This window comes from Electrophorus electricus, chromosome 22 (assembly GCF_041902795.1).
Source record: "Electrophorus electricus isolate QZ-2024a chromosome 22, ASM4190279v1, whole genome shotgun sequence".
Lineage (NCBI taxonomy): Eukaryota > Metazoa > Chordata > Actinopteri > Gymnotiformes > Gymnotidae > Electrophorus > Electrophorus electricus.
Window position 1 is genome coordinate 6,774,057 of NC_137518.1, and position 13,843 is coordinate 6,787,899.

General features: G+C 37.9%; 1 protein-coding gene across 3 annotated transcripts; it reads right to left on the reverse strand.

Moving 5' to 3' along the window:
• On the reverse strand, positions 1-6,938 carry pmela (premelanosome protein a). 3 transcript variants are annotated; one of them, XM_081705832.1, is made up of 12 exons: positions 6,802-6,938; positions 5,725-5,820; positions 5,316-5,462; positions 4,679-4,819; positions 4,074-4,235; positions 3,655-3,987; positions 2,837-3,391; positions 2,598-2,753; positions 1,689-1,788; positions 1,283-1,488; positions 779-869; positions 1-645 (listed from the first exon to the last, which is right to left on the reverse strand). In XM_081705832.1, exons 1-12 carry the CDS (start codon positions 6,854-6,856, stop codon positions 492-494), a joined length of 2,196 nt encoding a protein of 731 aa, XP_081561958.1. In that variant the 5' UTR covers positions 6,857-6,938; the 3' UTR covers positions 1-491. The 3 variants fall into 3 exon arrangements, with proteins under 3 accessions (XP_081561958.1, XP_081561957.1, XP_081561956.1); XM_081705831.1 differs by having other exon boundaries at positions 2,598-2,735; positions 2,837-3,511; XM_081705830.1 differs by having other exon boundaries at positions 2,837-3,511.
• Between the last annotated feature and the right edge of the window lie 6,905 nt (positions 6,939-13,843).

The following is a 13,843-nucleotide window of genomic DNA, read 5'->3' on the forward strand; positions in this document are numbered from 1 at the left end:
TAGTGCTGCCCTCCAAATATGTTTATTATGTGTTTTGTGACTTGTTCAGTGTGACTCTGTCAGGATACATAAAGCATAATTAATCAACTAGCATAGCGTAGGTAAACTATAAATGTTCAATACATGTTCTATATCAGTAACACTATATAAGCGATTTACCTAAAACACAAAGCAAAGCTGTTAATGCAGTTTATTAAGTAACTCTGGTTGAGACACAAGGCTGCATTCTTTAATTAATTTCAAGTCAATATCACTATCTTTAAAGAAGCTTAAAAAACTGTACTCCATTCAGTTATTGCTTTTTTAATTTAAATTGTATTGAATGCACTTTGTGGTCCTCTGTGGTGATATACAAAGCTTCTAGGACTTATTTACCCATTTCTTTAGGTGTAACCTACCTGATGTCATAGTTGTCTGTGTTATGTATGTTTCTCATGTGGAGTGGCAGAATTAACTGAGTTAACTCTAAGTAAGTTTAGTGCTAGTTTAGCTCATAGCACTCTTCCCTGAAGCAGTGGACGACTTTCTCCAGCAGGCTCTTGACTCAGCAGGTTCCATAGGAGCAGGGGCACAGATGTCCTGCCGGAGTTCTCCAAATAGCTGCCTGTCGAATCCTCCGTCAGGGGATGGTACTGCTTAAATCGCCTTGTGAAATTATATTTTAAGGGTTGATATGATAGTCATTTAACATATAACATTTATAATATTAATTGTAAGTATTTTAAAATGAGAAGCTGGTTACATTTTAGTTATTTCATCTCAGCTCTACTCTACTAACCTGTATGTCAAAGCAATGGCACCTATGGTACAGACAAGTACAAGTACTCCAAGTACTGCAGTAACTTTGCCTGCAGTGGAGGAACTCGAACCTACATTACAAAAACATATTCATAGAATAATATTGCCTACAAATCTATTTACAACCTTACATTGTATATTTACATTTTTGACATTTAGCAGATGTTCTTATCCAGAGTAACTTACAAAAGTGCTTTGTCATTTACTCATAGAATGTATTCTAGCCAGTACAGTAAGTTACATTTCAAGATACAATTGAATTAGAATATTGTTATAATACAGAGATCAATGCTGATACCTAGAAGTGCGAAACAAGTGTCTATAGCTCTATATCTGACAATGACAAGTGAAGTAACAAACAATATCAAACTATACGTGCTAGAGTTTTGGTTATCTGACAGATGCAGGATCAATGGTCATTTTAAATATTCCACAAATAGATAAGTTCTGACCTCGAATATGTTTGCTGTTGCATGACCCTTACCTACAGTCACACTAACTCTTGCACTGGTCACAGCAAAACTGACATCATTGGTTAGGGACACATTGATGCAGAAAGTCCCAGAGTCATTAAAGAACTGTCGAAGGATCATCTGACACTCAGGGGCTGGAGTCACGCTATTGCAAACAGTTTGCACAGGCCTGGCACAGTCTGCATCAGAGACCACTGTGCACACCTCATTTGGCAGGCTGAAGAGGGATGGCAAAATTTAATATACAAATTATCAATGCTGTGGCCAATATGGTCAATAATAAAACCATCTTTTTTTTAGACTTAGTATAGACTGTTACAGGAAGAGACAAGAAAAAATGCTTTAAACTGTATTTTGTGCAGATTGACATATTAAAGGTGAATGGGAAAAAGTTAATCATCTGAGTATGTTACTGACCTCCCCTGACAGGTGACTGTGAGATCTACAGCATTCTCCATCTCTGTGGCCAGCACTGCAACATTGTTTACCTCCACAATCTCAACACTCTCAATTCCCTCTGAGAAAGCAACCACAATTAAGCTTTTTTATCTAACAAATGAAACATGTACTATGTAAGACTGTGATCTGTTTAAGCTTTTTCAGAGTTTTATTTCATACATCCATTGATATACCTATATATATATTTTAATATGATAGAACAGAAGGTAGCTAACTGACAACTGCTTACTTAACAGCAAAAACTAAGAAACGGAGGAAATTTTGGGACCATCTACAAGGAAGGGCTTTTATCTGGTAGGCAGGAAATCTGGGATCATAAGGAAGTGACAATGCCATCTTGATATGCATTAAAGCACTTTCACAAAGACTCAAAAAATTAATTAGAACTTGAGGTGAACTTGGTGTAATGGTTTAGTTATTCATAACACCATTTTAGACTTTTGAGAATTTTTCAAATCTTTTAATATTGCAATCCAAGAATGGATGTCTTGCATCAAAACAGTAGTTGTTCACTAAGAGAAGCTTTATTAACTGATGCAAATAGCTGAATAGGAGTTAAATAGGACAGAACATTTTAAAAAATCTTTTTTTTAAAGGTCATCGCACTAGATTAGTTGGCCAGTAGGCACCAAATACATACCATATCTGAGTGAGTTGTTTTACTAGCCTAGGAATTTATTTATTAAGAATGGAATAATTAATGCAGTAAACTTATTATTATTGACCTCTTAATATGTCTGGTATCATATGGGTCAAGTTAATTGTGTGTAATCCGTCTCAAGACACTTTAAAGAACAATCTGTGGCAGGCCTGAAAGTAAATCTCAGATAAGAATGCAAAAAAGCATGTTTATAATTTGATACTCACGAACAATATTCAAAGTGGTGGACAAGGATCCATAGCGATGAATCATACAGTTTCCCTCTGCAGGCATCTGTGGAACCTGACGTTTCGTAATAACCAGAGCAACCTGTGCTGCTTCGCCAGCTCCATCTACTTCAGCGACTATTTCATTTGGAATGGCTGGGGGTTCAGTGAGCAGAAGAAAATCACTAGAGAACCAAACCTTTTTTGATGTAAGTAATGAAGGAGTGAGACAGGCTGACCTGCAGTAGCATCACTTGCAGTAGTTTCAGTAATTGCTGCCTCATCCACTATGACTTCATTTGGAGCGACTTCATTTACTGTTTCCACAACCTCACTCTCTAGTGCTGGCACCACAGATGGCACTACTTCCACAACCACAGTATCAGTGGCAATAAGGTTAACAGTGGCGTCAGCAGCAGGTGCCTCTATTCCTGCATTTTCAGTGGCAGCTGGGACATCTACCACTCCGGTGTTTTCTGCAAGTGCTTCAATGTCCACAACTGGGGTTTCTGGCAGGGCAGTGTTGGTCGTCTCCACTGTGGTCTCCACCAGAGTAGGGGCAATAGAGGCAGATGCTTCATTATCTGTGATGCCTGCTGCTTGATCTGCTCCTGCAATGGCAACTGTGACCATTTCGCCAGCTGCAGCACCATCAGCATCCACAGCGGTTAAGTCTTCTTCAGCAACCTCCACTTCCTGAACACCACCCAGATCTGCTTCTACTTCTGCTGCCACTGGACCAACAGAAACAACAATCTCTTCCTCTAGTGCAGGTACAGCTGGCTGAGGAGAGGCTGGCAAAGGAATGTTAGCAGCAGCTGGAGCCTCTGAGCCAGGAACTACTAGAACAAGCTCAGGCTGCTCGGTGGAAGCAAGAACCGGAGTATTTACTGACGGCACCACAGTTAGGTCTCCTATGACAAACAATGAACTGCGTTTACTAATCAAATTGCTGGGAATGGATATCATTTGTTATTGGCACAAGGTTGAGTCTGTGGTACCACACACACATATGCGATCCAGACTGAGACCTAAATTAGTGAGATTTTAAACATACCTGTGGTTACTACTTCTACTGGAGGAAGGCTACTGGGGGTATCTCCAGGTGTTGGACTTGGGTCACATCCATTTGTTATGGCTGCTGACAACACTACCTGTGGCCTGAAGAACCCAGTTTCAAGATAAGTGTGAGTAACGAAGAGTTCATGGGAGATGAGGGTCCCACTGTTGTCCCCGAAATCCCAGCTGAAGGTGACATCTGACCCACTGAGATACTGGCTGGGGTCATGTAGACTGATGCTAAATAACACTGGCTTATTCTGAATAAAACTCTGATCTGCCTGGTTGCGATCACCAAACTGGGACAAAGTCATTGAAAAGGGGATTTGATCTGAAGAGAGATAGAAGAAATGATTAGTTGCTGGCTATTTAACCCATTTTCCTACATATTTTCACCCATAATTTCAGAACCCCTACCTGTGATTGAAAACTGGCTGGATGCATATCCAAGAGGAATGAACCTGTTTCTTCCACGGTAGTGGTAGATGACTACCTCCATAGTATAGGAGCCTAGAGGCACATTGTCTGTGCCAATAGTCAGGGAAGATGAGGGGCCACCAGCTACCTGCCAATATCGTCCTAAGAGAGAAAAGGAAGAATAGTGAAAGGAAGAGTGAAGAGTCTTAAATGGAACGCTCAAATGCTATGGGTACAATTACTATGTATTACTTTACTCATGGACAATGAAGAACTGTTTTGTGCAGTTTGTTTTAAAACTGTTGAACACATTCCATTGGAAGCTAAAGTATTTATTTTAATTGATAGTAGTACTAATACCATTTTAGACCACTTTATAGTTTAGCATTTAGCAAGTTTATTTTTATAAATACATTTCCATAAAAACTTCATCATTAGAATATAGTGTACATAAAATGTTTATGCATATTAACAATATTCAGCTTCTTTAAAATCATCTTGAGTATACAATATTATTACCCAGTGTGGTGTTGGGCCAAAGGTTTTGCAATTATATAAAAGGATGATTCAAAGGACATTTAAGGTAATAAGTATGCTTTCTTTACCCCAAGTCTTCCACACAAAAACAAAACGTGGATTCCTGGTGGATGTTGAAGTGAAGGATGTGCCGTCGGGAAAGACACCTGTCCATTCTTGTGTTGTGTTGAGTTCTGGGTACACAGGCTGGCCCTTAGTGTACTGTGTTCCTAAAAGTACATAATATGACTTTACAATTTGTTCAGGAATCACTGCATTTTGCAGGTCAGTTTTCAGTTGTCCAAAAACAGTAGTATATTATAGTATATTATGATTACTATTTTTGTAATATCCAAGGATATTGTAAGTATAAGGCATATAAGATATTAAAGCTCAGCATAAAAGTGTTTAATATTGGGCAACAGAGTAGAGTGGCACTGGATTAAAAAATAAAACCCTTCATGTACAGGTTCTGGTTTGTTTTGTGGCATGTACAGGTGTTTGTCATTAGACAATGACTCACCTAACCTACCTATCAAAAGGACATCTAGAATACTCGAGAATCCCACAATTTCATAAAAAAATGCATGTTGTAGACATATCAATCAATTGTATATTAAGTTTTAAGCTATTAAACTCTACCCAGATCATCATCACACAGGGTGAATCTACAGTGAAAGACTAATGCCAGTTTATGTCTATATTGCATGTTGTCTGAGTACTAACCATTAACAGTGCAGTTTTGTGCCCACACCACTTGTCCATCAGGCAGCACCGTCTGGTTCTGAGGAGGATGAACATCTACATTGAAGGTTGCTTTGGCTCCCGTCAGGGTGGGTGCATCATTTCTGATGTCAAATGTTATTTCTCCACCTATGTAAACAAAATGCTTTTGGTAATAAATGAGCTTTTTTTTAACGAAAAGGGTTGGAAGAAGCAGTGACACAAATACCGTTTGCTTATTAAAAATGCATTTCTGTCCTTTCCTGAAAATGGTTAAACATAATATAATAAAAATGTCAGCAGCATGTTCTTGCAGGCGTTCTAGGAGGGTACAAATTCTGAACTGGAAATGTACTGTCTGTTATTGTCCACAGTATAAATTTCTATATATAAATTATTCATGATCGAGTACCATTCCAGCAGTCCCTGTATCTGGGGTCACCATCTCTCCATACTGGGTACATGCGTGTATTCCATGACCGATATCGCATAAATTGGGATTTGGACCCTAAAAGAGCAAAGAAAAGACTTAGTAAGAAATTAGAATACTGACACATTAGCAATCTTCACTACCATCTAGTGGTAAAACAAATATTTATTGTGTTTCAATTATACAATTCTGCCATTACAAAATATTCTAACCCACTAGTGATTCATGACCCTCCTTTTGTGATGGTATTCATTTGTTAATTCAGCCTTCCTAAATTCTGAGACAGATAACTAGATGTATTTAGCTTAGTATCAAGATTTAGGTCATTTTTACAACACAAATCTTGAGAGACCAGAAAATGAAGACTCAAAATGTAAAGTTATTACTGATGAAAGTGTCAGTTATGTCTGGTATAAATTTTTCCCAAATTTTGCAGTAAACAGGACAGACACATTTTATGGCCATGAGGAAAACTTTTCTTAAATTCCTGCTAATACAAGGAGATGAAGGCAATCATGAGTGGTGTTCCAGGCAGTGGGAGTCATGCATCCCTCTATCCCTCCCAATCCTTTTCATGTGATTCTCATCTGTGCACAAAGGGTCATAATCCCAATTTTAGGAATGAAGAAAATCCCTCTTGTGCTAGGACATCAAGGCAGCACATCTGCATGATATATGTGTATACCAAGGGTATATAACCTACTGGACTGGACAGCATATGAATATTTGCATTGACATTTGTATTGCTCTACTTTGATTGATTATAATATGGATAAACAAATAAATAAATAAATAAATAAATACAAAAAAAAGGATTAGTGACATAACAGTTGAGTTTGTGGTCAACTCTTGCATATCTGAACTAAAAAGCCCTATTGTAATAAAAAATTCTACATTGTTTTATTTGCAAATGCCTATGAAGTGCAGTTGAAATTAAAAATGATGTATGTATAACTAGACCTCTGTTCTGGTAACACAGCATGCAGTTGACTTTTGTGTGAACAACCTACACGAATCTTTGTATGTTGAATAAATGAATATATATATATATATACTCACTTGCGATTACAACTGAAGAAAGGGCCAAACCCAGAACTACAAATGCCGTCCTCATTGTATGCCCCCACCCAACAAGACTGCAATGCCCTACCCTCAGCCCTCGAAGCACAGCCTAACTCAAGGTGTGCCAAAGCTTCTTTAAATGAGACTCAGTCTCCTTAATCACCCAGAGTCTGTGCTCTACTCTGAAATAATGCACTATTTTGAAAGGGAGCTCCTCCCATGCCCAGAGAAGCATTTTAAGCAAGTTTCAGTTAATCACTAAGAACTTTATATTAAAAAGCTTCTAACATCATTAGCAATAGGCACTAATTTAAGACTGGATTGGATTAAGTTTGGCATCTGAATTAAAAATAAGTTAAAGTAGGATTTCCATTCACAACTTCAAATGGCTAAGTAGTTTTTTTTACAGATGGCATCTGGCAGCTCAGCTGTATTGTAGCCTAACATGCAGGAGGGTACATACTAATATAGAGGAATGCAAATATGATTCAAGGTTGTTGGAAGTGAGTGAACTTTCATTTGTACCTGTTGTAGGCCCCAGTGAGTGGCCGTTCAACCAATCACATGCGCAGTGCCTTTTCCCAATGCTTACACTATGTTAGACTTCAGAGGGTTACAAAAGAAATATATGCAAAATGTTTGTCTGTCAACTTCTGTCTCATAACTGTCTATATCCCCAAACCAGGAGGACCAATCTCGTAGCCCCACCCTACACATAAAGCAGGTGTACCCAGTTCCATTACTGAAGGCATATAGACCTCTTTATTTTAAACAAAACAACCTATTCCAAACAACATACATACCATTTGAGTATTATAGCTAGGTCAGTTAATTTAGGGTTTTAAAAGGAGTTCTCCAGATAAAGAATAAAAAGAAAAGAATAAAGAATATCCTAATGATAAGTCTTCACAAGTCTTTGAGGCCATGCCCATGAACATTTTGACCATATTTACAGCAGGCTAATTTGAAAACACTGAAGATATTTTGATCATATGCATTTTATGATATGTAGCTTTTAAAGCCTCACCCCCAAAATTGTTTACATTTGTAAGCAGATTTTCTTGTCCTACAATATAATGCGATAATTAAACAAATGCGTAGGCATAGTTTTTGGGGGGGTCGTGGACATGTGCCCCACCCAATAATTCCTGCTAACACTACACATATAATGTGTTAGGTTGGGTGGTGTGAGCAGTGTACCCCCCCCCACCAGCTGCATCCCCCTCCCCACCCAAAGTTGAAATGAAACCTACATCACTGATCAAATGTATAGTTAACACATAAGGAGTGTGGCATTGAAGGACTACTGGGTCACTGAGAACATTACATTAAGCAGACAAAACAGTAAGATGAGGTCATAGTCATAGGCAGCCATTATAGAGAGTGTGGTATGTGGAAGCAAGTCATGCTACTCTAAAAAGGCTGGCTGTGGAAACCCTTAGAGCAGGGTGGATGGGGGTCACAAGATGGGAGTCTGTGGAGGCTCATCAATGATGTCTTTTCACTACTTTACAGTCTACTCCTCATCTGTCTCTTTCTCATACGTCAACTCACTCTCCCTTTCTGTACTTCCTTTATTTTTGAACCCATTAATTCCTCAGGCATTCTTCTAATTGATAATCCTCGTACTGAAATTCACAAGACATATCTTAGTTTTGTGTGCAAACATTGGCTCTATCATTAGATACGTACTGCATTCCTTGCAATAATAATATATTGCAGTAGGAAATTATTCTACTTTTCTGCTATTTAATATGAATATGGACTGATCTTGTCAATTCTATAATTCACCGTATTTGCACAAGCCCCATAATTCTCCATATAATTCAATGTATTTGCTTTTGACCTATTTACATTATTTCTTATCATTTGAATTCTGTATCTCAATAAACCACTACTAGGATTATTACAAGCCTTACTAAGAGCTTACTAAGTTCTTTAATTAACTGGCTGTGAATACTTTTAAGTGACAAAATTATTTGTCTTTATAAAAGAATTTGTTTTGTTGATGATGCTAGTCTTTACAGTATATAGTCCATGGCATCTTCTGTACATACTCTGCTAAATCATATTAAATTAGTGCAAGGCATTAGTGAACAAAACTGTATAATAATAATAATAATAATAATATGAACATACTAAATGTAATCATAGAAGTATTCATAATAAGGCAGTGATCAAAAGGGCAAGCACTCACACAGACACACATACACACACACACACACACACACACACACAAAGGCACAGCCATCAGCAATGCATGTGATCATTCATGTGCCGATCAGGACATTGTTTCTTGTCCTTTTCCTTTGCCTTATGAAGCATCTGACCAAGCTGAGCATCTGCACCCACCCCAACCATATAGCATCATAGTTCACACAGCACTTAAATGACCTCACATGGTCATGGGACCAGAATTGAATAGTACTCCGTAAAGTAATCTAAAGTAAAACCAAAGTAAAGATCTCTGATCAGGTTATGTGTCATGGTAGGCCGGTCATCCAGCAGGAGGGACACGCCCACTGCTGCACAGAATCATACAAAACACCTGTCATGGTCTCAATTACCCATTTATTGATCATACTCACCTGTTCCTTGTTTCCCCTGTCTATATTTAAGCCCACAGGTTCCCGAGGTCGGTGCTGCACATTAGTGGACCTTAGAGTGCCGTGCCATCATCATCATCATCATCATCATCATCATCATCATCATCATCATCATCATCATCATCTTCATCATCTTCATCTTGCTAAGCCTATGCATTTGCTACCTTCATTTTCTTTATTATTTATTGACCAAATTGAATAATGGAGAATAAAGACTCCTTTGCCCTACCCCCCTGCCTCTAACTCCCTGTGTGCTGCCACTGTCACACTATGGATATCAAGTTATGGATAAAGTGATCACTATTCATAATCCATATACTCACCAGGGCAAAGAGTGCAGACCTATTCGGGAACGTTTAGTAATGCTTATGTTTTGTGGAATGGAGCTCTGAAAAATGTGTGGAATGTGGCTTTCATTAGCATCAGCTGGACTGTTCAAATTGTTACAGCTCTTAAATGCTTAACTATATGAAGTAGTTCAAAAATAGCTTACCCCAGACTTAAAACGCTATTAACATACTACTGACAACAGGAATAAAAAACAAAATGTATAGCACATTTTAACATTTAACCCCAGTCTGACAGGCCATGCACTGTATTCAAGATAACAATATTCAAAGTTTCAAAAAGGGTTGTTGCTTGTCTACAGCATGTGGCTGGATCAAATCAGCCAATCTTAGCCAAGTCATATTTTTCTTATGACCTTTAGGTGGTACTGTTGATTGACTGACTCTTGAATTGTTCCATTTGTGAGTACTGCTTGGTGTATTAAATTTGACTGTAATTGCATCCAAACTCTACTCATTCAAGACAATGTTACAAATACTCTGTTGAGAATTTATTAATCATCTAAAACACTCAAAGTGTTGTAAAAAATATATCATGAATATAAAAAAATTATGAAAACAGTACAAACCCAATAATGTAAAATGTAATAAATAATGTACAAACCCAATAATGTAAAAAGTCATTGCATTATTGATAAAAAATGTTATTAAAAATGGTTGTCATTGTATTACATTATTAGGCAAAATATTATATTATTGAGTTTTATTAAATATTCAAGTTAAGGGCAAACATTTTTGGGTTTATTATATTATTGGGTAATTATTACAATATTGGGTTTGACAGTCTTCTACAGCTGACCTGACCAATTTTTCTATATTCAACATTTTTGCTTCTGCATGCCCTACTCTTTTGAGTTTGTTTCCTTGGACCCTTTGTTCTCATTAAACACTTTGAAACTGCACTTGTCTCCCTCTTGTGTCTGAGACCCCAACTTCACCTGCTCGATTCATGACAGTACTATGTGGCTTATATCCTGACAAGATGTGAACCACATATATTTACACTTGGTAGTCAAAAGCATCTCTGGTTTAGTCACTTCGAAATCTGACTGATATGTGGCATATAATATGCATATCTGCTCATTTTCATCAACCAACTGCTTGTGTTTATCCTGTTTTCCACATTTTACTACTATGCAAAATGTAACTGCATGCTTCCCACCACGTGCAGTGAAAAAAGTGGTCTGTTGAATATGATGACCCCCCCCCCCCCCCAGTTAAAAGGCAACTGAAGTGACAAAACTCAAAGCATAACTGGCAACCCCTATGATGGATGGGATGACCTCATTTGTTATTTAAAAGCAACTTTCCCGGTCACTACAGACTGGCTCAGTGAGGTCAGTGCCATACAACAAAGATGCTACAAGCCCATAGACGAATTTGTGGATAGGCTGCAGTAAGCAGTCTCTGACCATACAGAAGACCGCACAGCATGAGATATCTGTATCAAAATATGTCTCGCTGAAAGACTTTTACCACCATTAGGAAAACAAGCCAAAGCTTCTTGCATCAGGTGGGAGAACAAAGGAACAAAGGACTGCCGACAGAGAGAGAAGATAAGACTCAGCAAAAGCTCCAACAGGCACAACTCTCTTTCTATCAAGGAGACCACACAGAAAATCAAAGGGGCAGAAGAGGTCGGGGCAGACGTTGAGGACAAGGCCAAGATGGCATAAGAGGAAGAGGCCTCATGAATAATGGGGAATGTTTCAACTGGTCTATATATTGTACAGAACTCACACATGGACACTACACATCCCGTCAGCAGTCTTCATTCATTCATCAGAAATGATCAAAAGTAGGATAAGGACAAAAGGTAAGACAAGGTCTTAAACTTTCCTTAGATTTAGTTTCAAATCCATGGATTGATCTGGTTGTCATAGAGAAGTTGTTATCAGTTTTGGTTCATACTGTAGCAGCCCACTACACAGTTATGCATTCCTGCTTAACTAATGTCCCAATGACTTCTGATTCCATTCTCACAGTTAGTTGGAGTTTCAGGATTGGCAGTCATTGAACAATACCATGCTCCATTAGGTACCAAATTGTGTAATAGGACCTTACAACATAAGTTTTTTTATTTTGAAAGCATGCCTGATTAATTTGCTTGGCGTAGTTTTACTAGGTTGTCTGATATCTGAAGCTGGCTTGAATGCCCTGTCTGCCCCAACTGGCCCTGTTCAACAAATGAAAAGTGTTTAATTTCTACTCATGTGAAAAACTTTCTAAAGAAAAACTTTCTAAAAATTTCTAAATCAACTTTTTAAGCCTTACACCAAAAAGAACCAAAACACACAACAAGAATTGAGAAAAAATCCTATTCAGTGTAAAGGAAAAATTCTGGGTTGTAAGTTTCTCTAGATACAAATGTCTTGTTCATATCCTTGGTAAATGTAGCAGAACACTCAGTGGATTGGTCTACCTCATACTGAGGTGGACATTTGGAAGGAGAGGATGTGGTGTAAAAGCCTCCTGAAAAGAAAAGAAAAAAGTATTTGTTACAGAACCTGCACATGCCTGCCTACCAATTCACAAGTAGTGAACCTTAATCCTTGGCCCTCTGACCCCCCCACCCCATATTTTTTTCATCTGAAAAAAATACCAGCCTAACTTACTGTCCTCTCATAAAGTACTGCAAAATTACCTATCATGATTCCAACTTGAAAAAACCAAGACGCTGCTCCAAAGGAAGCAAAACAACTAATTTCTTAAGCAAAATGCAAATCCTCCTAACATATAATCACTTCATCACACAAGTGTTGTGTGCACTTTGGTAGAATATGGAGACAATGGGCCATGGTGCAAAACACAAGAGCCACCCTCTACTAATACACATAACTAACAAATTTTCATATAAGCCTTCACATTGTGACAGCGTACACACAGCCAAGCAGCTATTAGTGACAGAATCATGGACAGTGAATGGAACCTGTCACCACAAAAAAAAAAACATTGTTAATAAATAATAAATTTGTAATGATGTTCTCTTCGCTAGCTGTAAAATTACTCACTTCCATCATGGACCAACAAGCTAGCTGGCTAGGTTTTGTTGTTGTTGTTGTTGTTGTTTTTTGGTGGGGTTTTTTTTTGCTAGTTTGGGATTCATGGCCCCAAGGGGGCAGAACATGTAATAATGTTAGCAATAACAAAACCCATCCTTTTAGGGAAAATATGATTGGTAAATATTACTGACATTTGATATTAGTCTCATTGAATTACCATTGCTCAACCATCTAAATTTATAGCACAACCACCAACAGTCTTTCCAGCAACTGCAGAGGTGTCAAACATCTGATAGGGAGACAAAGGAGCTTCTTTCATTTAACCCTTCACAGGTTTAAAAGAGTTGTTGTCTTATATTTGTATTTGTTTAAATGTTGATTATAAAATTATTAATACATCAAATAAAATTAGAACTGATTATGTTTAAAATATAATTTTTGAATATATTAGGCATTCTCTGAGGACGTAGAGGGCTATGATGGTTCCCAACAGTTGCTAATAACTATTTCTTTTAACCCCTTTTCTTTTTAACCACAATTGTGCATTTAGCAATACAATTGTGTATTGCTATAATGGGGGACTCTTCCATAGGTTTCATAGGATTAAAATCCTGGTTATAATGCACCAAAGATGATAGCATTACCAATTGTAGTATGTAATCTACATACCACCATTCTCACTTCTATGCATATCATGGCTGCTAAGAGATTGAGCAAGATAAAAGGCCAAGAGATTGTCTCCATAGGTATGTTAAGGCCTACAAGAAAGCGTTCCACAGCGTCCCACATTCCTGGATTCCTGAACCACTGTGCATCTATCGAGTCAGCCAAAATATTATTCAGTTTGTGGAGGACATAGTTGCTCCTCTATCACTTCATCACTCAGGATGGAAAATATTGCAATCAAATGAGACATCTTCCTCTCTCCACTTTTGTTGTTTAGCTCTTCTGCCCTACTCTCATATGCTGAACAGACTCCCATATGCTGAACAGTTAACAAGCAGAAGACCATCTGTGATACATATAGACCACCTGTGGTACATGTATAATATCAAATTTGTCACCAAGGACAAGTATCAGCTCA